Source organism: Chlamydotis macqueenii, chromosome 10 (assembly GCF_036417535.1).
Source record: "Chlamydotis macqueenii isolate bChlMac1 chromosome 10, bChlMac1.mat, whole genome shotgun sequence".
NCBI lineage: Eukaryota > Metazoa > Chordata > Aves > Otidiformes > Otididae > Chlamydotis > Chlamydotis macqueenii.
The window spans coordinates 7,728,231-7,753,281 of record NC_141565.1 but is presented as its reverse complement, the minus strand read 5'-3'; the positions used below and the strand labels follow the sequence as shown (position 1 = coordinate 7,753,281).

Here is a 25,051-nt window from a genome sequence, read left to right as displayed (position 1 = left end):
CTACGCCCCGTGCCTGGAAACATTCCGTGCAGCCCGCTGAACTTGGATCCAGAGCAGTGCCAGGGGCTCCCAGGGACTGGACGGGCCCAAGGAACCCCTTTTGAGATGCGTGACAAGCGATGGGTGTCCTGTGAGGTCAGGAGATTGCTGTTTAACAGCAACAGTGGTGACTCATCGCAAAGGCTGCAAAACACACCTCCTGCTTCCATCTTCTCCCCACTCCTGGTACCAAACTCGTTCCCCTGGCCGGGGGGCTGGCGCTTGGCTCCTGGCTTTTCCCCTGCCCCTTTCACAGTTCCTCGTCTGGCCAGATCGCTCTCCTCTCACTTCCAAAGTCTGGTCTGGCTGTCTGTGTCCTCAGCTCAGTTTCATCTGGAACAAAGGTGGCTTCCAGAGGTGACAGACATGACGGGAACCCAAAGGGAGCCAGGCTGCCAGCCCTCGAAGGCAGGAAGGCTGAGAAGGGCTGACACCTCAATGACCGCGTGCTCCTAAGCAGGCTTCCGCTCCGATGCCAGTGGTCCAAGGAACAAGGAGAGGGAGCTGGAATTTCTGGTCATAAATGGGAGATACCAGCTCACTGAAAGGCCGGCCAGGGCTGGAAGCCTAATTGCCAGCTGGTGGACAAGACAGAGGAGACAAGGAGGTGGTGCTGTAGGTTAGCAAGAACTTAGATTAAAACTGGGATAACAAACTAATCACTTCTGGGTGGAAGTGCGTCAGCAGATACCCAACCCACGAGCTGGGTCTGAGGGACGTGCAGACCTTACTCCGAACCCCCGCGGAGCGGCTGAAGAGCTGCTCTGTAACGGTGACCATAGAGAACTGCAACCCAGCGGCTCCACAAGACTGGAAAACCCCAGTTTTGCTCAATTTCAACCACTCCCCCAAACCGCCCAACAAGAAAAAACCCCAAAAAAGGGAACTGCAGAGGAGTGAGCAAGCTCATTAACAGGGCAGGGAATGAAATCCTCCCCGGCAGCCCTGCAGCTGGGAACCTCCTGCCCTGTTCAACCCCATCTGCCCTGCGCAGGGGGAGAGTGGGGACCCAGGGGAGGAAGGAGGGAAGGGGGGGCTGGTGCCACCGGCAGGCTGGCGAGGCGCTTCACTGGGGTGTCTGCGGCTGCGGAGGGAGGATAAGGACCAGAGGTACGGGGCACTCCCACTACCAGGTTTGCATCTCCTTTGTTGCAGGCAAAGGAATCAGGAACATTGTCAAAAAAAAAAAAAAAAAGAAAAGCAGCAACATTGGCATTTTTTAGGACAGAACTCGGATGCAGCTCGGTGCTCGCTTACAGGGATTGTCATCAGCAACTGGACTCCCTCCTGCCAGCCCGGTGGGCAGAGGCTCCCCTCAACAGCAGCTGCTGTAGATACCAGTACACGCGTGGAGATGCACACTGGTGCTCCACGTCATTTCTCACCCCGGAGCAGCACGATCTGCTCTCCAGCGTGAGTGCAGCACAACAGCCCATACCTCAAGCCCATCCCTTGCTGCAGCCCTTGAAGGCGTCCCTCACAAAAGCGGCGGGTTACAGGGCAAACGTGCTGCCGTGCGCAACATCTCACGCGTGCTCCAGTGCAGACCAGCACGCTGCGTACCTTCGCATGCTTCTACAGCAACGCTGCCGTCCTCTCCCTCCTTCTTCCTACGCTCCCTTTGTCTGCTCGTCAATGCCCATGCTCAAGACAGACAAATTATCTCAACTGATGTCCTCTCAGCTGGTTCCAGAATCACAAGAAGCTCCTGGGAAGCTCTGCCGCTCACCCCGGGGCGAGGGATTCCACCTCTGCTCTGCTGCAGCATTTGGAAGCCACAGTGAGCAGCAGATGGGTATCACTTGCTGGGAAACAAAAAGAATCATAGAATCATAGAATGGTTAAAGTTGGAAGGGACCTTCAAAGGCCATCCAGTTCAACCCCCCTGCAGTGAGCAGGGACATCTCCAACCAGATCAGGTTGCTCAGAGCCTCATCCAACCTGGCCTTGAACGTTTCCAGGGATGGGGCCTCCACCATCTTTCTGGGCAACCTGTTCCAGTGTTCTATAACTCACATCGTAAGAAATTTTTTCCTAATTTCCAATCTAAATCTACCTCCCTCTATTTTAAAACCATTACCCCTTGTCCTATCACAACAGGCCCTACTGAACAGCCTCTCCCCATCTTTCTTGTAGGCCCCCTTGAGGTACTGGAAGGCCGCTATCAGGTCTCCCCGGAGCCTCCTCTTCTCCAGGCTGAACAGCCCCAACTCTCTCAGCCTGTCCTCATAAGAGAGGTGCTCCAGCCCTTTTATCATCTTCGTGGCCCTCCTCTGGACCTTCTCCAGCTGGTCCATGTCCTTCTTGTGCTGGGGGCTCCAGAACTGGACACAGTACTCCAGGTGGGGTCTCACCAGGGCAGAGTAGAGGGGGAGAATCACCTCCCTCGACCTGCTGGCCACGCTCCTCTTGATGCAGCCCAGGATGCAGTTGGGCTTCTGGGCCGCGAGGGCGCATTGCCAGCTCATGTTGAGCTTCTGGTCGACTGGCACTCCCAAGTCCTTCTCCTCAGGGCTGCTCTCAATCCATTCCCCGCCCAGCCTGTATTTGTGCTTGGGATTGCCATGACCCAGGTGCAGGACCTTGCACTTGGCCTGGTTGAACTTCATGAGGTTGGCACGGGCCCACCTCTCCAGCCTGTCCAGGTCCCTCTGGATGGCATCCCTCCCTTCCAGCGTGTCAACAGCACCACACAACTTGGTGTCGTCGGCGAACTTGCTGAGGGTGCACTCTATCCCACTGTCCATGTCGCCGACAAAGATGTTGAACAGGGCCGGGCCCAGCACGGACCCCTGAGGGACGCCACTCGTGACCGGTCTCCACATGGACATTGAGCCGTTGACCACCACTCTCTGAGTGCAGCCATCCAGCCAACTCCTTATCCACCGACTGGTCCGTCCATCAAACCCATGTCTCTCTAGTTTAGAGAAGGATGTCGTGCGGGACAGTGTCAAAAGAAGAAGTAGTAAAGCCCTTGCAACTGCTCTGCAAATCCTACCACAGCTGTAGGAAAATGGTGTTTCTGATTCAGGCTGCCAGATGCTGGGCCAAAAACCCAGACTGAGGAATACAGACACCAGGATACAGGGAGCTTAGAAAACTGCTCCTGGGTGTGCAGACCACTCAAATCATTCAAATGGGTCAGACTCTTACAAATGGACAGGGGAAGAGGATCAGCTGCTTTCCATCGGACTTTATTTTCAAATACAGTTTCTTAAAAAACCCAGAACACCTTAACGCAGAGGTTACAAGTAACAGTTTTAGGAAATCCAACTATACAAAAAATACTACATCTAAGCTGGGGTAAATAATTTATTTTTGGTAACATACATTTAAACCGGCACTAAACAGTACAAAACACTAAACAGTAACTAAAAGGTAACTAACATGAAACCACAGAACCCTCACGTGTGCTGTGTGTTGTTAATAAACAGCACTTCAAAGTTACTCAAGTGCAGGGTGCTGCTTTGGCCATCTTCCTCTGGCCACGCTTTATAAGAGAAGGCACCCGGACTTTTTCTTGCCACGCCGGGCTTGCAAAGCAGCTCTAGTGGCCATTTCAAAAACCTCCCTCACACCGTCTTTGGTCTTTGCCGAACACTCCATGTACCCAAATGCACCAATGCGGTTTGCCATATCTCTTCCTTCTTCGGGTTTGACAGGCTCCTGTAACGGCACAGAAGCAAGAGGTGAAGACAATCCAAAGCCACACTGACGCGCGCCTGTCTCCCCTTTCCCATCTAGCTTCCCAACAAATGCAAAGGATTTTCTGGATTAAACGCACATAATTACTTGGTTAATTAAGACTTAGCTATTCCCCTGAGAGCCATCCCTTAAAATAATAAAGGCAGATTTAAAATAAATTTGCTTATTTTCCTCAAGAGGCAGCATGCACCTCAGCCTGGTGCTGACAGGGTGTGTATTTGCATAGTGCACCCACGCTCGAGGACACGACGGGTTTTCGACACCTCTGCACTTGAAGGCCGGAAGACCATTTGAAACCGGAGCAAAAGATTGCTTATTTCAGAGAAAACATTTATGCAACTGTTTGCCACAATTTAACAAAAGCCTAGGAACAAATCCCCAAGTTAGTGCCTCAGTTTCTGTATAAGAACAAGTAATAGGCAACAGGAGCAAAAATTCCAGGACAGAGCAGAATATCTGCAGACCCCTGCCCAGGCTGGGGGTTTCGGACGTGATCTGAAAGCGAACCCTAGTGACGGGCTCGGAATGAGCTACAAGTACCCGTGGTTATCACCTCAAAACACCTACTGATAAAACTGTTTCCTTCCACATCCTGAACGTACAAAAGAAAGAACAACTCGAGTGTAGAAGCACTCGATGCCTCGATGTCTTCTAATTAGTTCCCTTCTCCCTCAGGGATCCAGCTCTCTCCAGCACGGAGAGCAGCTGATTGTTAGTAACCCGGCAGCTCTTACCATAGCCCGTCATTGCTGAGAACGCCTTTTTCTAAAAATTAAATCGCCAAATATGAAGAAAGCAGCGCTCAAAGGCAATATATACTTTCTTGTTTCTGCCATGGGTAAGTGCTCATTACGCAGCCCATCGGAAGCTGGCCGCAAGCTGCGGATGCCCATTTGAATGCTCTGGTACAACCACTGCACGCGTTCTTCATTTACTGTAAGGCTACCAGAAAGGAACCTGCCTGCTTCATTTTGGCCAGCTCTCGTCTTGTGTGCTCATGCAAGTTTACACAGAGATTATTTATGAAAAGAGCATACTACAACCTGTGCCTCCTGTTCACCAAAAAGTAGCCTCCGTGTATCATAATCCCAGTCCATGGCAAGTTCAGAAAAAGCTACAAGAAAGAAGAAACATTTATTGCAAAGGTGTAAAAGGAAGGAAGAAAAAAAAAAAAGATAGCAAGACAATAATTACCATTCAGTTTTAAGATTTCTCCTTGTACAGTGGATTTTATCTCAGGGGACCCGGAGGAATTCATGAGGCTAAAAGTGAAAGGTTTGCAGGTTCCTTTGTCTGGGCAGGGTGTACAGTGTTCTTCCAAAGGGAGTTTTGCGTAGCGGCTGAAGACAGGGAATACATTTGTCACACGATCATACCAAAGCTGTACGTTACAACAGCACCTCTCTCCCCCATCAGTTCTTGCTCTCCAATCCCCGCTAGCAAACAGGAACCCATCCTGTACAGCCCCCTTTACAGACCAAGAGCTCTCAGACTGAGTCAAACAACAGTTTAGTAAGTCTCTGTTCTCACTTGTTCCGAGTTTTACTGGCAGTAGAAGGAAAAGGCAAGAATAAGTTATTGCGGCCTCATCCGAGAGCCCTGAAAACGTGGCCTGAGCTCTGCTCCTGACCCATTTTGCAACACCAAGGAGACAGCTTCCCTTGCGACTGCCACCGGCACTGCCTTACAGCTTGCTTTTACAGAGCCAAAAAGTCCCAGGAACTTGAAACGTCCCTGGGACATCCAGGTATTAATGCAATGCAAATCCTGGTGTGAATGCCACGCACAGACCAAGGAAAATTCTTCCCCTTAACAAGGATGCAGTAATCCTGTTACAGTAACTGAATAAGCGACCGCTAGAACTTTGCATCGGTTCAAAAGGCACAGACAGGACTTACCTGATCTGCTCCAAAACCACGCTGTACAAGTGATCCACAGTGAGCCTGTGTTTCAGCACCGATATTAAGAGCGGCTGACCAAAGAGTACGGTCCCTGAAGTATTGCTGGACTGCCTCACTGTCTTCTCCCGAAAGTAAACACAGAGAGTAACACACTCCGAGTCGTCCGCGCTTGGCTTGCAGACTTCGTATCTGTTCGAAAGACAGGTATTTCCACGGGTTATTTCCTCTGCCAAGCAGCACAGCGAGAACCACCAATACGAACTCAGTCCAACACGGTTCTCCACCAGGTCCTCCTGAGAAGGACAAAAAGGGTTGTACTCTTCACGCGACAGAGCAGTTTCCTGAACACTTCCCACGGCTCACAGGATACACACCTACCACCAACTCTGCTGCCACCTTCCCTCTGTCTTCATTGCTAATTCACATCCCTACTGCCACTCACCTCTCCAAATATTACCCTGCCATCTACAAGTTGCTTCAACCGGATCATGGCACCAGGGAAAAAGACTAAATGCACTTTCAAATCCCTCAAGACAGTGTTTGTTCCCTCTGGAGAAAGAAACCTTCTTCATACCTTGGGTCCCGCACTCTCCCAGCCTCTCGTACGGTTAATGGCCTGAGCTCACATCTCTGACCAGCCAGCGGTTCAGAAAAGCAAGAGGTTAGAAACATCTGCTTCACGTAAAAATCCAAGGACAGTAAAGACACAAGAAAAACCTTCTGGAGGAAAACAAACAGCTCTGGAGAACACAGGCACCATCAGGCACCTGAATGAAGCCCTGCCCATGTGACGGAACAGATGGGACAGAGAGGAAAAGCCAAGCATTACCCATACGCAGGTGTCAACCATCACAAACAGCCAGCATGCTGCACTCCTACAGCACCCTACAAAAGAGCGTCTCGCACACTTCTCACTGAAACGTATCAAATTTGGTTACTCAAGTGCCCCTCTACCCACTCCACCTCCAAACAGCTTTTACATGCAAGTATCAGAGGCAGATACATCAGAATCGGGACACGTCATTTTCTGAGTCTCTTGAGCAAGTCAGCCCTTCGGGAAAAAAAAAAAAACATCTAAGATAAAATACTTTATCTCTAAAGGAGACTACAGAGCCGACACCGAGAACTACTGGGCAGTACACTGTAATTCTGTATCTTACAATTTCATTGGAATAACAGAACACAAGATGGTGCCACAGCAGACTACACAAGGTGGCTTTAGAAGCCAGTCGTTAGCGCAGCTGTTACCATGCTACTGGACACTGGCTGGTTGCCTTTGTAACTCATGACACCTCTGAGAAGTGCCTGAAAGCTGCTGAGCAATAGGGTGGGACTCGACCAGTCTCCAGCAGCATTACGAAGGCTTCAGCTCTGTGGTTATAATTCAGAAAGGAGGCAGTGAGCAGCGAAGCAGGTAACTTCTGTTCCCCTGCAAACTGAGGTTAATTGAGCAAGCGCACAGGAGCATGAAAAGCTACAGAAAGACAAGGCAGAGCTACACAAAAGCCCTGAAAGCAAAAAAATCCTCTGAGCTGAACACGAGGCTAATATATATGTTGGATGTTATTGAAGAATTCCCTCCCAAGTGCTGCAGTCTATGAAGAAAAAGAAATAGTAAGCATTTCGGTCATGTGCTGAATGCTGCTCTCTGCTTAGCCTGGAGAATGAGAGCATTCAGCACAAACTCTGAACCAACGCCGTCAAATTGATTTGCAGACCACCTTTACGTAAGGGACTTTCTGACCATTTGCCACAGATCTCCCTGTCTTTGCACAGGAACAACATGTCTTGAGAGAAACGTTTACAACGCTGTGACAAGTGGGCTACTCCCACCCTTCTTTGGCTGCACTGCCCCGACACATCCTGCCAGAGATCTCGCTTCAAGTCCTGCATCAAACCCCTCCGTGTCTGCAAGCAGCTCCCCTCTTCTCCGATGTGGAATATTAACACAGCTCGCATCAGGACTACACTACGTTTCCAAGCCTGTCATGATGAGAAAGACAAGTGCAAAGCCTCATGAAAGAACGGGCTTGGAGAATCCCAGCTCCAAATTCTCCTCCGCTTTCAGGTGACCTGGAGCAGAAAAATGTATTTTTCTGTCCTTTTGCATAAAAGGAGCCAGGTTAATCTTGGGATGCATCTGAGAGTTACTTGAAGTCACTTAAATATCAGGAAGCCCAGTAACATTCACATTTCTTCTTTTTGAAGCTTTACTGTCAGAGAGCACAACAGGTAAGGTAATACACCACAAGAACTGATGAGACAAACTGAGCAACTGAAAGGGAAAAACATATCTTAGCCATCTAGGGCAGGTTTCCCCACCTCCTCGCCACCCCAAATTACTGTCCAGTCACCTCAAATCCCAAATGGAGTCCAACTCTCACCCCCCTCCCCAGTCCACATATTCAGCATCTCCCACCACTTTAGTGGGACGTGAAAATTCACAAAGCATAGCCCAGGACGCCCAAGGTGCCTTGCAAAAACCTCAGAAAGCCGAACTTGTCTTCCCTTATATCCCTATGGTGAAAACAGGAGAAAGTACAGCTTTCCTGACCACTGAAATCACCTAAAAAGGTGCAGGCTCAATATTCGACGCATCCCATGTATTACACGTTTCACAAATACTCATCAACAGTACAGCCTGGACTACAGCATCTGCGCCTGCAGGCTCAGCCCTCTGTCAAGCAAACACAAGAAAAACAACAAAGCACATTGCAGCTACGCTACGGCTACTGTAATGCGTTGTGTGAGCTCCTGCTCAGGGACATTTTAACGGAAGCATTTCATGGAATAGATATTTACTCAGTAGCCAACCAATACAGAGGCCTAAATCGAAAGCTGATACTTTACAGACACTGGTGTCAAAAGCAAGACATCTGTACAAAAGTACTGACTTTGTGTGGTTTTTTGTTTAGGGGTTTTTTTCCCTTTTGTTTGGAGTTGGGTTTTTTGGTCAGTGGTTTTCTTTTTTGCTTTGTTTTTCCAAATCACATCCCTGCTGGGGCACAGACGTTCTACAGTATTAGACTCTTCCCTGAATTTTGACTTGACCTGTGCGTTGCTAGCTGGCCAGCACACGATACTCTAAATTCTGAAATCTGTCAAACAAACAGGGACACTGCTGTCATACGCAGACCCAGGTCTGGCTACCTCAGCAAAGTAAACCTGGAGAAATGCTGCAAGAGACTGACTATTCATAGTCAAATTTTTCGGTCCTGAGACAACTTAAGGTGATGCTAAGAAATGTACAGAAGGCAAGAACTGCCAGTTTAAGTTACTTCAAGACCTTAAAGCTTCAGAACCACTGAAACAACTGATTTCTGTTACAGAAGAGCCACCCTGGTGATCACAGGTGGGAGATCTGCTGGACTCTGAGCAAAGTCCTGTTTAGAGAGGAGCAAGGAGAGCAAGGAACAAAGGAACAATTTGATGGCAGCCGCTGATGAAATCAGAGTCCAGGGCCCTTGTAGCGGTCACTACACACTCACTCTCTGCATTCTCAGACTCCAGCAAACAGCCACAGATGATTACTAATACAACCTCGGTTTGCTTCTGCCAGTGGAAAGGGGGAGTACTTTTCAGGTAAGGAATTTGTTACGCCGTTAGGAAGAGGATTTAAACACTAGCAGGAGGCAGGGAAGCATGCTGTCTTCAGTTTATCACAGCTTCTGTCACAATGCTCTGTGTGGCTATCAGGAAGGAACAAATTAAAAGACCTGTGAGCATGCCCAAATTCAAAGACGAGGCAGCAAAATCCTTCACAAAAACACCTCAAAAATCAATAGGACCCACTGAGCAGCCTGCAATTTTAAAATGTAAGTCTGGGGAATGTACACGTGACGAATCTCCTGAGTACGCTGTGCTGACTTAGCTCTGTTTTCAACTGCTCACTTCTTGGCACTCTGTTTTCTAACCAGTGAAACAAACTTTGCTTCTAGCTTCAATTACTCAAAACAAGCAATGAGATGTACACATTACTTTTTGCCAACAGAGAAGTTTTGCCACTGGACGTTACCGGAAAACAAGAACAGATGATCAGTATATAAATGGACAGGATCAATAGAACATGAATTAGGAGAGAGTTCAAAAGACAATCTTACCCCTCCAAAAGCAATTCAGATAACTCGGTCTTAAACATTCAGATTTAGAACACCTGAAAAAAACTTATACAAGACAGTTTCAAATTACTGCAGAGTTTTAATTCAGAGATTCCAAGGATTCCTCAGACCATGGGCTAAATATGAGGAAAAATTTAAAAAATTTCCTGCAAGAAATCTAAGTCATAATTTCTTAGAAACACGTAACACATGGACTAAGCAAAAAAAAAAAAAAAAAAAACAAACCAAAATGCCTTCAGCATATCCTTAATGTCACCAGTTTGCAAGAGCTCAACGAACCAAGCATCTAACACATCTGGTCTTTAATCCAACCAAGCCCTTTCAGCGACAATTTTCAAAGTTTCTACCAGTGCCGCTGTACTCTCACAGCCTGCTCACCTCAGGCTCTGCAAGCAACTAACAGCAAAAGGATCAAAATTCCTAAAGAATCACTCAAACCTGCATTTCAGAAATCCCAAGCGACCCAGCCTAATCACTCCCTCCTTGTACCGATCGTAACACAAAACTGATGTACTGTCAACCTCTCCTTTCACACCCGCTTCAGCAGATACAAGACCTTAACAGACGGAAATAGACTGGAATTTAAAAATCTTCATGCCACTATTAGTATTTCTTGAATAATTAAATCTTAGAACACCTAAGAGCAGACTTTTTATAACTAGACACGTAAGCAGATTTTCCGCAATAAAAGTAATTATGCATTGCCTTTAAACAGAAAGTTTTGCTCTTGATGAGCAAGTGTTTCTCTGCTGTGTTTCTGACACAAGACTCCCTTTCAATAAAAGAATGGTGGTTTTTGGTCGTAGGTTAGAATATGGCTTTGTGTATCTTTTTCCTGGGAGCATCACCCAGCTTGCCTAAAAATGCCAGTGAAAGTGCACCTGTGATCCAGACACAGATTCTCATCTCTGAAATAGCCTTGTAGAAAGTCCCAAACAGCAGAACAGATCAAACAAAGCGTTCATCATTACCCAGGGCCATGGCTTCCTTTGTGTTAGGAAAACACCTGCTAAACGCTGCACATGCCGATGTGCTGCTAAGAGATGTATTACTGTACATCATGCAAGAGGTCTACAGAAGGCTTAGGTTTTGAGAGGGCAAAATAAAAAAATTCGGGTTTTCTATCCTGAAACCAAAGCAAGTGGTTTGTAGCATTCTTCGCATCACGGCCTCTTCCCACTTTACTCACACAAAGATGTCGTCTTTTGGCATGATATGATTTAAACCTTCATCCTTTTGGAAGATTTTGTGGAATCGATGATTATAGACGTCTGTCACCACCATCTAGAACAGTAAGTGATATTTATAAAGAGATTATAAGAAAAGCTTACAGAAATTTAGGCAAACTAACTTTAAACTCAAGCAACAGTTTATTCCTATTCTTTCTTTACTGCAGTTCCCAGCACACCAACATCAGTGCTGTTTTCCATAACCACCCAGCAGCTAACCAGCTGTATTTGTTAAGACGGATCAGAAAAACAAAGCAACTAACAGCCTGATTTCACAGAGGTACTGAGGAGATGCACTTCCAACAGCTGCAAGTCAGCCTGGTGGAAACAACAGCACAGATCCCAACAAACATCAAAGTGGCAACAGGCTAAGATTTCAGACATGGATCACTCACACCTGTCATTCACTGAAATCAACTAAGGGCTGCACTGGCATCCTGAAGATACCCCACCAACTACAAAACCATTCCCTCTGGAAAAGCTCGCCTGATCCCTTCGTTTTTAAAAGGATCTTTGAGAAGAGGTGGACCCACAACAGACACTGAACGTCTCTCAGGACTAAGAAACTACACTATCAGAAGTGTTGGGGGTGGGGGCAAGCTTCTCTCAAACTTCTCGACTGCAATGGAAGTATCCGAATAAACACACACAGTCTCATGCATCTTCTTATTTTACAACTAAAAATAGCATTCAAGCTTGTTAGCATTTTGTCATTACTCCATTAAGTTCAGCTTAGCACCCATCTAAAAGCCAGGCCACCAAAATGCTTCAAGAAAAACTAACACTTATCAAAATTACTGTGCTGCATTTATCCTTACATTTTCCGCAGGAACACCAGAGAGTAAGGAGAGCGTTTCACACAGATCTGAGATGGCTCCCATCATCGGCAGCACAAGCCGGTACTAGAAACAAAGAGAACGTCACGCTTACACCAGGCAAAATAAACCCATAAAACCCACACGAGGCAGACTGCAAGAAAACGGAAAGAAAACTTTGAATTTGCAGGAGTTCTGCTGAAGTCAAGGTCACAGGCACACACTTTAAGGTCTTCTGGATCGCAGCTCTCCCTTACAAAGCAGGGATCTGGAAGGAACGAGAGAGTCTTAAACAGCTGGTCTTTTGCTTTGGTCAGGCCCAGCAGCGGTAAAACACACAAACCCTCCTGAGCAGATCAGACCACTTCAGTCCTCATTTGACGGACAACGTCATTGACACAACCTGCGGTTTACTTCTTTTCAGAGTTCTGCTCTGGACATACCCTCAGACTGAAACACATCTCCCTGAAAAGGACACACCATGCATTACACTGCGCTGGGGCTGGCTGTGAGAGAGTTACTTCCCCAGTTACACCCTACATGGCGTCACATTTTGGATCGGTAGCTAAAACAGGGTTGATCCTGCACTGATGCTTTAGCCACTGCTGAGTTGTGCAGCACCAAGGCTCTCTCTTTGTCCCCACTCTGCCCCCTCAGCAGACAGCCTGGGAGGGAACACAGCCAGGACAGCTGTCCTGAACTGCCCAAAGGGCTGTTCCGTACTGTACAGAGTGATGCTCAGCAATAAAAATTGTGGTAGAGAAAGAAAGGGTGGTTTTGCTTTCCAGGGTTATTGCTCAGACAGTGGTGGGGCACTGGTCTGCTCATGGGAGGTGGCAAGTGACTTCCTTTGTGCCATTTGTGCCATCGTCCCCACCTCCCTGCTTTTCCTTCACCTATTAAACCATCTTTATCTCAATCCATGAGTTTTCTTCCTTCTGTCCTTTCTAGTCTCTCCCCGTTCCTGCTGGGGAGAGGGCACGGGGCACTGAGTACGAAGCTGCTTTATTTCACATGTTCAATTCCCAGTTTTTACATTTAAAAACCCAGCCTACCTCACTCAAAGGTGGACATCAACGTCCTTTAGATTACCTGAGAAGTGTCAACTTTAAAACCTAAAAAAAAGACACAGATGACTTCAAGAAATTTGTCTTCAACATGTCTCACCTGCACAGGTCTACGCTGTGGGTCTGCATATATCAGGGTAATTGCCACGAGACGATCTCCCCTCGAGTCCTGTGGAAGGGTTAAGTAACAGAAGGGATCAAAGGTCACAGAAACTTCGGAGCATTTGGGACAAACAAGAGTAGATTTGAAAAGGCCATGGAAAATATCCACAATGATAGAATCATTCCTCAGCCTATGATTCTCCCAGGCCTCTTTTGCCACCTCCTATAAAAAGAAAAATAAAAATTAAAAACTTATTTCTCGCAAATACTTCCATAGCACGGCAAGCACAGGGACCAAAGAAAACTCAGAAAATTGATACCGGTGGGTAAATTTCACAGAAATAGAGGTCTACTGGTGTGTGCAGCATACCACACCGGAATTCTTTCCTCAGTGAAACTAAGCCAAACCAAGTCAAACGTAACACATCTATTTTAGCTGAGTCACTTGGTCAGGTGTTCCCTGGTGCACACAATGCTAGAAGCATGAAAGAAGCCAAGGGGGACAGGATACAACTGAAAATAAAGTGCAGTTGAACAAAAGAGTGAGGCAGTTCAGGTTTACTGTGGTATCTTGAGTACCACAGGCATAATGCGTTACAGTTATTTTAAGATCTGTTCTAACTTTCAAAGCTACCACTGAGTGACAGAAGTCATTACACAGCACGCGCGTTGCACTAGAAGTTTGTCCGCTGCTTATATCAAAGTTGATGTAAGTTGGCTCGTGCTACCAATTCCTTAGCAAACAAATATCCCTAACAAGCTTCTGCATTTTTTGAAATGAACAAAAAAAAAAAATAATTAAGAGATGAAGTTAAGTAAGTATACTAATAATTATTGGCTTTGCACAACCGTTACAATCTTACCACCCCACACAATCACCTTGCACCTCTCCTACGGCTTTTCACTATTTTAAGTTTTCAAGAGTCTTTAAACACAGACTCCGGAACCCTGTGCCGTGGCCTGCTCATGTCACTCATGCTGCACGCAGAAGTCCAAACATCCTCCAAGTCAGCCCATTTTTGCCAGAGAACAGCATTAGGACCTCACGTTACCGTTGGGCATCTGTTTAGTAGGACTTCTCCCACAGCCTTTTCAGTTTCATTCCAGGCGCAGCCTCCCCACTGAATCAAATTAAAAGATGCTTTTCTTTCCACTGATTTTAACCCACAGTCTCTGCAAGACTGCTCTTTTATTTAATTCTAAGGAGGGCTCCTTCCAGTTCTTACCTGTAACGCAGAATCCATGAAGCAGGTATTCCCAAGGTTATCGAGTCCAGAGAATCCAGGCTGCAACAGGGGAACAATTGCAACTGCCGGGACAGAGTTACAGACAAATCCAGAACCTCTGGAAAAAAGACAAGACCATGAACTCCACAGTGAGTTTACCAGCTCTCAATACTGTTTAAGAGTCACATCAAATACATGTCAAATAAACTGTTTAATGAAATCCTTTAACCAGCCTACGTGTTTCTGCTGCTTCATAGTGGCCAATATTGAATTCCAGGAATGTGAAGTATATGTGCTAACTTCGGAAACATTAATCATTAGACAGTCTATTATTAATCTACGGCTCATAACACATTAACTTCCTCTGTCTACAAGTACACAGCACACAATCCTAACACAGCAGGACTCTACACGATATATTGTAAGAGTTAACAAGAAAGTTATGATCTCTGTCTGGAAAGGCTTCTACCACACTGGTAGATGGAGAAAAGAGTATCACCCCTTCGAGAGCCGCCCTGAGGAGAAGGACTTGGCAGTGCCAGTCGACCAGAAGCTCAGCGTGAGCCGGCAATGTGCCCTTGCGGCCCAGAAGCCCAACCGCATCCTGGGCTGCATCAAGAGGAGCGTGGCCAGCAGGTCGAGGGAGGTGATTCTCCCCCTCTACTCTGCCCTGGTGAGACCCCACCTGGAGTACTGTGTCCAGTTCTGGAGCCCCCAACACAAGAAGGACATGGACCAGCTGGAGAAGGTGCAGAGGAGGGCCACGAAGATGATCAGAGGGCTGGAGCACCTCTCTTATGAGGACAGGCTGAGAGTTGGGGCTGTTCAGCCTGGAGAAGAGGAGGCTCCGGGGAGACGTGATAGCGGCCTTCCAGTACCTCAAGGGGCCCTACAAGAAAGCATACCCGGGACTGGAAGATGCCAAGCTGCTGCAGCTTCCCTTTGATCACCACTGCAATGCTTCTGACAGGAATAAACAAATTCAGCTACATTTAACCAACATCATCTATACCAGAGTAAACTATAGCAAAGACAGACTTCATCTAACCAAGCAACAGTTTAGGGATTTGAGAAAACCATTTAAAAAGGTTTGAGGATGAGACTGCTTGCTATGACTGCTGAATCAGTCCTCCTGCTTAACCACAATTTAAGTCTCTCAAGATAACTCCTGTCTGAGCTAAAAATACCTCTTCTAGGAAAAAAAAAAAACCACAACAAAAAAACCCCAGAAATCTACCATCATGGTTTCACAGTGGCCTGCAACAGCCAATCCAGCAGACTGTTCTGCTAAACCGTTCCAAAGACCAATAATCCTTACAGTCAGAAGAAACTTGCATTTCATTTGTAGCGTGAACATCTGGCTTCATCACCCAGACATTGGTTTGTGCTCATCTCCACCTGCTGCCTGTAGAGGTCCTTCTTCAGTTTCCATTCCTCATATCCCATAGAAGCTTTTAAGTGTTAAAAATCAACTTTCAAATTTCCCACTGATATGATACTTTAACTTCCAAGTCTTCCAGCACAAAAATTATTTGCTAATTCTTCAATCATTCACTTGGCTGCTTCTGAAACGTCTCATTAGTCTACTTCTCAAATTTGTTGACAGCCTCACAAGACCAGATCGTTCCACATGGATTTTTATCAGTGTGCCAGTTACCAAAACAACTCTTCTCATCCACGCTCAGCATTTCCCCGCTGAACCACTGAGGTTGGTTGTCTGCTTTTGCCTCAAGGCTGCTACAGGAGCTCACATTCAGGAGACCGAACCAGGACTGGAACCACATTCCCACAGAGTCCAGCATGTATTTTGGGCTCATGTTCTTCATCCCCACGGACACAACTTTATGCTTCACAATATTGATGCACACTGCCCCATTCATCTGCCAATTAAAGACAGTCGTTTCACGTCTTGCCATGCAACGTTCCAAAAACCCACACAAATGGCAAGCAAGGAGAAATCTGGAGACTAGCAGAAGAAAGAGAACAAAGTTAGGTTAATTTTGTACAGAAACTGTGAGGCCATATGGTTGATAAGCAGAAAAACTGCTGAGCTGAACAGCTTGAAAAAAAATATTGTAGAAGGCTTTCAAGTGGCTGGAAGACAGAGATAGGAAAAGCATTTCAATTCAGTTGAGACCACCTTCAGAGCATACAGTAGACTTACTCCTCCTCCTTTCCACTATGACTATAAAAACCCCACCACATTAAACATACTGTGACAAAAAGTTTTTGTCAAAGCAACACAGGCTAGAACGCACATGTAACTGGCAAAGCAGAGGCCATAACAGATTTTCATGTAAAAAGGTCTTACATGCAAAAGTCTCCTTATCTTACATACTCAGTGCTGCTCTGAAAGCATGGCATCTGCTGCAAACTCAAGCACTTCAAAGTCATGTAGTAAAGATCTGCCCACAAAACATTTAGCCTGGTTGCCAAAGGAGTTTTCCAAAGTCATCAGCACATGAGGAACCGGGAAAGATCAGTTTTAAATATGGAAGAGCCTATAATTATTGTGCTGTGTATCTACAAAATACGCATCAACCACTGAGGTCTTAAAATTGTACAGTAATTTCTGGCATGTCATATCACCGACTGTGGTATCAGGTTGAACAGATGCCTAAATCAACACAGAGCAGTTGAGAAAAGCCACACGTGTTACAAGACGGGTGAACTAAGCAACCACTCCTCAACACTTTTACTGAGGAGAGTACTAGGTGAGGAGGGAAAAGAAAAGAAAAAAGAAAAGGAAAAGAAAAAAGGTCCACTGAGTATACAGTGCCGTCAGTAAACAGAAAAACGAGAAGAGGAAACAGTAAGAAAACACTAGCAGCAAGCAAAGAACCAAAAGGTATTTTCCTGCTGCATATTGCAAAGGAAGGCAGGCAGCTACCAGGCAGACGCTAAATACAACTTCACTCCTGCTTTCAAATGCAGTATCTGATGGAAGCAGTGTTATTTTTACAGACCTGACATGATTTCTTGTTTGTTTGTGCTAAGATGCTATGAAAATTATGCCCAGGATAAAAAAAAACAAACAAAAAAAACCCACAAAACCAAAACCCGTGTGTGCTAGGACTGAGCAGGAACTCTGCTAGCTCAGGAATTTATTCTTGGACTCTTGTAAGTAACAGCTGAAGAGGACTAAGTTCCATAGAGTGATATTAATCTCCCTTCTGAAAAAAAGTATGCCTCCAATTCTGAAATTCTCAGAATAAATATAACCCATTCCCTCTTCTGGAACCTTGTCTAGGAATAAAAGCAGTTGCAAAGCACAACAAGAAAGTATTTTGCTCCTTAGGGAGCAGCAAACTAACAGACAGCAGTGGCCAGGCACACTCTGAACGTACCACCCAAGGAACCAGCAGTAGAATTGCTGAAGAACATTTACAGTCAAGATTTTATCTCCTTCTTCAAAATGCTCAAAACAAAGAAATCCACAACAGCCACCAGGCTTTCACAGAGAACACGTGGTCACTAAAAACAAGCGAACAAGCTTGACAGAAGAGCAGAACCCATCAGAACATGCTTGCTTCCTTACTTTGCTAGGAAGTGATGTCCAGGCCACGTGCCATCTTCATTTTTCACTTCTATCAGAACAACCTGAAAGACAGTTCAGATAACACAGAGAGGTAACTGCCAATCTGCTACAATGCTTCTGCAAAATCATTAACAAATCACATTTTTTATGTTTACTCAAAGTACATAGAAGTAAGTGACAACATTTACAAGTCAGAGAAAGCAGTACATGAGATCTTAAAAAAAAAAAGTTACGCCACTTACCTCACTCTCAGAGAGCCCTGCGTATTGCAAAGCGCTGTCCACGTTATAGAGCAACTCATAAGCGTTAGTTGTATACCTATTCCATAACCTAGTTTCCTTCTCCGCTGGGATATTAAAGAGTTCTCTCATTTCTTGCTCCATGGTAGCTGTTCAGGGGGGAAAAAAGAAAAAACACCACTCACATCAAAATGCCTAAAACATGAGTGCTTTTGCAAAAAAAAAAAAAAATCTGATAAGCCAGACATTCACCCAGGAGGTACATCACTGACCCTTCAAGATCCTTTAAGTAGAAAATGTATCCTGGAAGATACAATTGCTCATACAATTTGTCTAATATTTAGTCTGAAAGAACAAAAGACTTCTCTTTTCAGTCATATGTTTGCCTGTCAAGCCCTCAAACACAGAACGCTCAGAACACATTGAGAAGTTTCTGCCCAAAGGCCAACTTCTGTGAAACAGCCATCATTTGAAAGCACGGGTTCAAGAAGGAAGCGTTTTCAGTTACTGAAAGAAAGGAATCGTAGGAGAACCACAGACAGAACTGCTTTACATGAGCGACATGGATGTTTCTTCAGGACATGAGCTATTAAGCAATGTGCTCCTCAGAGCTCTTAACCACAGCTCCCTGTGTTGCACACAGAATCACCGTGGCTGGAAGGAACTCAGGAGGTTCTTCATCCAACCACTCAAAGTAGGGTGAACACTGAATTCAGAGCAGCCTGCCTGGGGCTCATCCAATCAGGTGTTCAAAGCTTGCAAGGAAGGAGACTCCCCTGCTCCTGTGTGCCCTGGTCAAATGTCTAGCTGTCCTAATAGTGAAAAAGTTTTCATTGTATTCAGTTGGAATCTCTCCTATTTCAACGTATGACTATCATCTGTTCTTTTCTTGCTCTGTGACTCAGTAAATAGCCCAACTCCAAGTTCTCAGTAACCTACTCGTGGGTGCTATGACGTTCCCCCAAAGCCTCCTCTTCTCCCGGTTAAGCGCCACTCCCTCAGCCTCCTCTCACACATCACATGCTCCCACCCCAGCTGTCCCATTGGTGCCCACTAAACTCACCCCAGTTTATCAACATCGTTCTTGTTCTGGCAGGCGTAAAATATCTCGAGACAGCATCAGAGAACAGCTTCATGTATCAGAGAACCACTTACCAACAGTATCCGCTTTGCTAAAGTGGCAGCTAACCACATTGTCAGGATCGCTGCTCTCACACAGCTTCAGCTCTAGAAGATAAACTTCAACCTTATAGTGCTTGACAAACAGACCGTATTCCACTACCTGCAAGCAGAAGGCAGACACGACAACAAAACAACACAAGGTTAAAATACCGAGCAGTGCTCCGTAAGGTATCCTTGTCTAAATATTTTAAGTATTTAGGAGTCTTGCAAGTCAAGCCATAAACTGAACAGTGACTTGCTCTCAAGTCCAGTTTCAGTCACAACTTCTGTCAGCTTGTTTGGGGGTTTTGTTTTGTTTTTAAAACATAGGAAATCCTTCCACAATGCAAAGTTCCAAAGATCCATCATCACAGTTGAACTGATAGTGCCAGCTAAATACCCATCCAAAATATTTGATCACACAATCAGAGCATTCTAGGAAAAAAGAAAAAAAAAAAAAATCTTTGTTTTGATGACATTGCTTTATTTCAGAGTCATTTTCAAATCAATTTCGCATCCGAGAGAATGCTCCCATAGCTGCATCTACCCATGCCAGTAGCTTTCAGCATATTTTTAGAAAGGTACTCTGTAAGCCTAGATACCACTCTTCACCTACAGATCACAAAACACATTACGCCAGAAAGAAGAGACAACCATGATGTAACTGGAGAAAAAAGAAAACCAAAACGCTTCTCAACACTCTCCACAGTGCTTTGCAGCTATCAAGTCTATGAAATGGAGATCATATTTCATTGAACTAGCAGGTATAATTTTTAAAAGTAACAGTCTTTCAGAGACATTTGGACAATGCCCTTAATAATTCGCTGTAACTTTCAGTCAGCCCTGAAGTGGTCAGGCAGTTGGACTAGATGATTGTTGTAGGTCCCTTCCAACTGAAACACTCTAGTCATGTGACACCAGACTTGCTATCATCTACGTCTGTAGCATTTTACAGATTAACAACCAAACGCCACCAACACAAACCAAACGCCACCAACACAAACCAAACGCCACCAACACAAACCAAACGCCACCAACACAAACCAAACGCCACCAACACAAACCAAACGCCACCAACACAAACCAAGCAAAAAAAAAAACTAAACAACTCTGCCCAGCTTTGGAAAGAAAAGAAGAATTAAAGACTAAGAGTTACTGTAAGAGTTTGCCTAAATTATGCTTCCCTCTTCTGAGCGTTTATAGGGCTGTATTAGATATGCATGGTGTTTTAAAGGTAAATAATTATCAAATACTTTTGGAAACATCTGCAGTATTTTGCTGTTACAACAGAAAGAGAAAGTAAAACTCCCTGTTTAAACAGCTTCTTGACAGACAGATCAGGTTGGTTTGTTTTTTTTCTTAAGAATGCAAAAAAACCAAATCACAAGGTCCCAATTTCTTTTTCAGAAGGAATTTCATTAAATAGAACTTCCTCTTCTTCGGGATTCTATAGTTAGAAACAAATAAGAACCATATTCAGAAATCAAAGAACTCTTTCCAAGAAGCAGCTTCTGATCAGATCACTGGGCCCGTTAGGATGGATGAACGGCAAGAAATTGCCTGCAGATGTCTTTTCAACAATGCCTGATGAGATACCTTGTTTTTTGTCAAAGGAAAACTCAGGTCATCCGTTGGACAGCAATCTGAGCACAACACTCCTTCAACCGCTCAAGCTGCACACTGTTATATTTTGCACATTAATACACTTTGCAGGGCGACTCTATACAAGACTGCCTGAAAAGATGGTCTGAGATTATCAAAAGAAACCTGAACCACACATAAATCTAATCTAATCCTCCTGTACTTGTCTCTGATCACCAGGTACGCAGGTGTGGAATACTAGCTCGCAAAATTTCAAGGAGGTCTGAAAATTACTTCCCCAATCCTACTTTTATGGATACTCTGATGTACAAGTTACAGTTGATCCAGCTTTAGGAAAAGGAATAAACTTGTGGTCCTTGAATGCTTTACGAGCTTTACTTCCACTGCTCTCTGGAGAACACTGTAACCAGATACTGACCACGTTCTACTCAGGCGCAGTGCTGAAGCTTGTGCGTCCCATTGACCCTTTTTTTTTTGGTAAGAGGCTGTAACATCCCACAAACCTACTATTCTGCTATATTTCAACACAATATTTCTGCTATTTCTCCTCACTCAGAGAGGCACAGATCAGGAAGAGTTCTAGTTTTTCCTCTAAGCATAGGTTTTCTGTTCCTCAAGAAATTATCTGTTTCTAGTAAAAAAAGACATCTCTTTTGTATGCTATAATTCTTTTCTGCTCCCCTCACTTCTGGTTTTTCCTTTTTACCTTCTGCTGCCACACTTTCCTGTGTCTCGCGTACCTTAAATCAGCCCTTCTTGTAATATAATCCTACTTAAAACTTTTGCAATGTTAATTCTGTTCATTATATCAACACTGCTCACTTGCTGTAGTGATCAGTCATTACGAAACCCACAGACTGGCAATGCTTGATTTAGTCAGTGCAAAAACTTAGGACTAAAATAAAAACAAACTCCCCTTTCACCCATAAACAACTGTCTGACAGATTTCCAAAACAGCAACGTGCTCATTTCACCTCCTGGAACAGATTATATACTCAGAATTACTTCACTGGCAAGATCTACAGGACAAAACCCAAATACATCTCTTCCCATGATTTTAGAATCACAGAATTTTGGAACAGAAAACAAGAACCATCTTTAACTCCAGAGAAAGCCCCTAAGCCATCTGTGCTAAAGGACAGTTTATTCCAATGTCTCATTCCGTCACAGAAGATCCATAAGCTTGACTAGCAGCTTGCATTTTTCAACAAAGCATAAACTATTCCATGGAACATACAGGCACTGCGTCGCTCCAAACAATCGCAACATCAAAAGTTAACCAGAGCAAGGTTCATGGTTCTTACCCCAGACAGTCAGTGAACACTCAGGCATTTTAACTGTAATATTGGAAGGTCATTCCTTCAGACAACAAGGCAAAAAGGCCTTATGTTATCACCTCATGTTGTCGTGGTTTTGTTAGTGAGGCAGGGCCTAAGGTGGCAGCTTCTGTAGGAAACTGCTAGAAGTTGCTCCCCTTTGTTCAGTGGACTTGGCCGGGCCTAGGGCGGACCCGCTGCTGGCCAAGGCCGAGGCAATTGGTAGCAGAATGTCCCATGATAACACCTCTGCGATAATGTATTTAAGTAGGGGAAAACGGGGAAAAAAAAAAAAAAGGAGAGAGGAGAGAAGATGTGAAGAAGCTGAGCAGGGGCAGAGGCGCAGAGGGGGAGGCGCGAGCCTCATGGGCCTTGCAGGCCCTTGCAGGCCTCACCCTCTGGCCTCTCGCTAGGCAGCCGACCGCGCCCAACTCGGTCTGGCCCAGCTGCAAGAAGTGGAAAGGAGATGAGAAGTGAATAAGATGTTTAAGATGTAAAAAAAATCCTGAGAGAGAGACATCTACCAGCCTGTTGTGAGGAACGGCTGCAGACGCCAAGGTCAGTGAAGGAGGAGGGGGAGGAGTAATGCGGCTCCTGGCCAAGATTCCCCTGCAGCCTGTGGTGACGACCATGGTGGAGCAGGTTGTCCCCCTGCAGCCCATGGAGGCCCACGGAGGGGCAGAGATCCACCTGCAGCCCGTGGAGGACCCCATACCGGAGCAGGTGGAGGCCTGAAGGAGGCTGTGGCCCATGGAGGGCCCGCTGGGACAGCTGTTCTAGAGGGTCTGCACCCTGTGGAAGAGATGACCCATGCCGGAGCAGTTTCACAAAGGACTGTGGCCCGTGGGAGGGACCCCACAATGGAGCAGAGGAGGAACGTGAGGAGTTCTTCCCCCGACAATGATACAGCGGCGTAAAACAACGTGTGATGAACTGACCGCGACCCCCATTTCCTTTCCCCCCCCCGTGCCACTCAGGAGGGGAGGTAGTATAGATAATTTTAAGCCCGGGAAGAGAGAGGGGTGGGGGAGGTTATCTTGTTCCCTGTCTCATTCTCCTGCTAATTTTAGAAATAAATGAGTGTTTTTCCCCAAGTTGAGTCTGTTTTGCCCGTAACGGTAACTTTAAGGATTCTGTCCCCGACCTTATCTCAAACCTTGAGCCGTTTTTCCTATATCATCTCCTCCTATTCTCTCAGAGGGTCGGGGGAGCGAGAGAGAGACTGAGTAGTCTGGTCCCGATCGGGGCTGAACTACGACACCTCAAAAGAGCTGCTGAGGATCCTGTTTTAACTCACATCTAGCAAATTAAACATCACCCAAGTTCGGTGGAGATCAGATAATGAAGCCAGGCTGAAGAGAACTTGGTTCACCCATACTTACTTTTCTCACAATCGGCTGCTGTCCTTCCACGCAGCCATACCACGCCACTAGCTTATTCCAGCCTTCGGTAGGAACCAGTACATAATCTAACTCGTCAATTAGGTTTTCTTTTAAACTCTGAGTTTCTGGATCTAAAAGGGAGACAGACACAATAAAACGTGGCATCAAACAGAATCCGTTCTTCTCGAGATCTACACACATACTGCCATGACCCTAAGAAATACCGACACTCCCACGGGCGGCAGAAGCCACACCAGTCTCCTTGCTTACAAGGCCAACACGGCTACTTGTATCCGGAGCACACGGCTTCAAAAGCCAAACCCGCACGGCAGGACGGCCGCGCACGGGAGTCACCGGCCCGAGCACCGGACCCTCCCGCCCCGGGCCCCGCTCCGCCGGGCGCCACTCACCGCCGAAGAGACCCGAGTTGTCGATGGGCCCAGGGAAGAGGCCGGGATCGCCCACGCCGAACACGCCCCAGCTCATGAAGCCCACGTAGTCCTTCCACCGCCTGAACCAGCGGCTGTCCACCAGGTACCTGCAACACACGGCACCGGCCGGCGCGGCCCCCTCAGCGGCGGCGCGGCGCAGCCCGGCCCGGCCCGCTCCCACAGGCCCCGCCGCCCGGAGGGGAAGGGGACGGAGGGGAGGGCCAGCCGGCCGCGCTTACCAGGGCTCCCCCGGCCTGAGGGCCGTGGCCAGCAGCGGCCCCAGCTCGGCCCGCTGCACCGCCGTGTCCGGCCGCACCCCAGCACCTCCGCCGCCTCCCTCGGCCGCCGCCATATCGGTGCGCGAGCCCCGTCGCAGGCAGATGTCGGCTCGCGCACGCGTGCGCCCTGGGTGCTCCTGCTGCGCTGTCCCCGCCCCACCCGCGCGCCATGTGACGGCCTGGGCGGGGCCGCTCGAAGGGGCGGGGCTGGCGGCGCGGGTGCCATGGCGGCGGCCGCCATCTTGCGGGCGGCTCCTGGCCCGGCTCGCCCCGCCCAGGCCCGGCGGCGGTGACAGACGAATGCGGGCTCTTGCCGGGCGCAGCCCCTGCGGCAGCCGGGGCAGGTGGTGTCTGCCGCGCTGAGGGGCGGGCAGGATGGAGAACCCCCCTCCCCGCGCCCCTGGGGTGCAGAGAGCAGCCAGGGCTGCTTGAGAGGGTGCGGGGCGGCCTCATCCCTTCCCGGCGTGGGCCTTGTCTGAGAGGGTCCCCTGGGGCAGCCACCGCCACAGCAGGTGTCAGAAGCGTTTGCTGTGGACTGTACTGTTTCAGGGTTACATGCTCCGTTTTCTCCCATAACTACTTCGTGGAGCCCTCTGCTCAGGGCGTTGCCTGAAGAAGGAGACTTCAAGTTATTACGCGAATAAACGGGGGAATGGGTCTGAGTAACCAGCTGGGGAGCGCTTGGGAGTGTCCCTGGAAGGCACCTCTCCAGAAGAGATGTAGGGATTTGTGTCTCAAGTAGCGTATGCTGATGGAGAAGCGTTGTGCTGTATAGGGAGCATGTCCTCGAGGAGTGGGAAAATTGGGAAACATGGTGATGGTGAAACAGAGATGCAAAAATCTGCTTTAACCTAATACACCAAATAAATCCATTTGCCAATTAAAAAAAAAAAAAAAGAAAA

The 25,051-nt window shown here is 46.8% G+C and overlaps 2 protein-coding genes across 12 annotated transcripts in view; both read right to left on the bottom strand.

The window, feature by feature from the left end:
- The window catches only part of USP4 (ubiquitin specific peptidase 4), a 75,068-nt gene extending 50,816 nt beyond the window's left edge, over positions 1-24,252 (bottom strand). For 7 of the 10 annotated variants that reach the window (XR_015259579.1, XR_015259580.1, XR_015259576.1 and 4 more), the window contains exon 1: positions 24,111-24,241. Coding sequence is in view for 4 of the 10 variants with exons in the window: in XM_086755728.1 (XP_086611854.1) it covers positions 24,111-24,223 (113 nt within the window). In the remaining 6 variants the exon portion in view is untranslated. Of the gene's footprint in view, positions 1-23,912; positions 23,958-24,110 lie in introns of those variants that run through there. The other 3 variants (XM_086755734.1, XM_086755726.1, XM_086755735.1) reach the window with 2 other exon arrangements.
- LOC147599520 (ubiquitin carboxyl-terminal hydrolase 4-like) lies at positions 3,218-16,096 on the bottom strand. Of its 2 annotated transcripts, none has more exons than XM_086755736.1 (9): positions 15,521-16,096; positions 14,203-14,320; positions 12,975-13,199; positions 11,811-11,894; positions 10,953-11,047; positions 5,643-5,834; positions 4,939-5,084; positions 4,788-4,858; positions 3,218-3,705 (listed from the first exon to the last, which is right to left on the bottom strand). In XM_086755736.1, the coding sequence occupies exons 2-9, from the start codon at positions 14,218-14,220 to the stop codon at positions 3,532-3,534; spliced, it is 1,005 nt and encodes a 334-aa protein (XP_086611862.1). In that variant the 5' UTR covers positions 14,221-14,320; positions 15,521-16,096; the 3' UTR covers positions 3,218-3,531. The 2 variants fall into 2 exon arrangements, with proteins under 2 accessions (XP_086611862.1, XP_086611864.1); XM_086755738.1 differs by having other exon boundaries at positions 12,975-13,043.
- Positions 24,253-25,051: the final 799 nt, after the last annotated feature.